This window comes from Penaeus monodon, chromosome 28 (genome assembly GCF_015228065.2).
Source record: "Penaeus monodon isolate SGIC_2016 chromosome 28, NSTDA_Pmon_1, whole genome shotgun sequence".
In the NCBI taxonomy this organism is placed as follows: domain Eukaryota; kingdom Metazoa; phylum Arthropoda; class Malacostraca; order Decapoda; family Penaeidae; genus Penaeus; species Penaeus monodon.
The window spans coordinates 34,892,606-34,892,958 of NC_051413.1; the positions used below are offsets into that span (position 1 = coordinate 34,892,606).

The following is a 353-nucleotide window of genomic DNA, read 5'->3' on the forward strand; positions in this document are numbered from 1 at the left end:
GTCGGCGCCTCACCTTCCTCAGGTCGACGAGCGTGTGCGGATGCGAAGCGCCGGCGGGAGTGATGGAGACCGTCCCCTCGCTCTCGTCGACGACCACTCGCGCAGGACCCGAACTCCCGCCGAAGTCCACGTCGAAGTGCTGCCCAAGAGGAGGTGTTCGGGTTAGTCATTGGCTTTGGTTTCGTGTCCGAATATGTGCTGGGTTGTTATTTCGCATATCTGATGACGCTATTTCAGTCTATGAAAAATGTAAACGGGTTTCACATTCGAACTCACGTGATACGGTCGACTCAAGGTAGTGGGAAATAACTTAATCCCACCTACACAAAGGACATATTCTATATCTATATCTA

The 353-nt window shown here is 52.1% G+C and overlaps 1 protein-coding gene across 1 annotated transcript in view; it reads right to left on the bottom strand.

Annotated features, from left to right (window-relative positions):
- The window catches only part of LOC119591551, a gene marked incomplete in the record, with an annotated part of 30,710 nt that overhangs the window by 9,470 nt on the left and 20,887 nt on the right, over nt 1–353 (bottom strand). Inside the window, 1 exon segment of the mRNA XM_037940302.1 lies at nt 14–139. Coding sequence (XP_037796230.1) covers nt 14–139 — 126 coding nt within the window.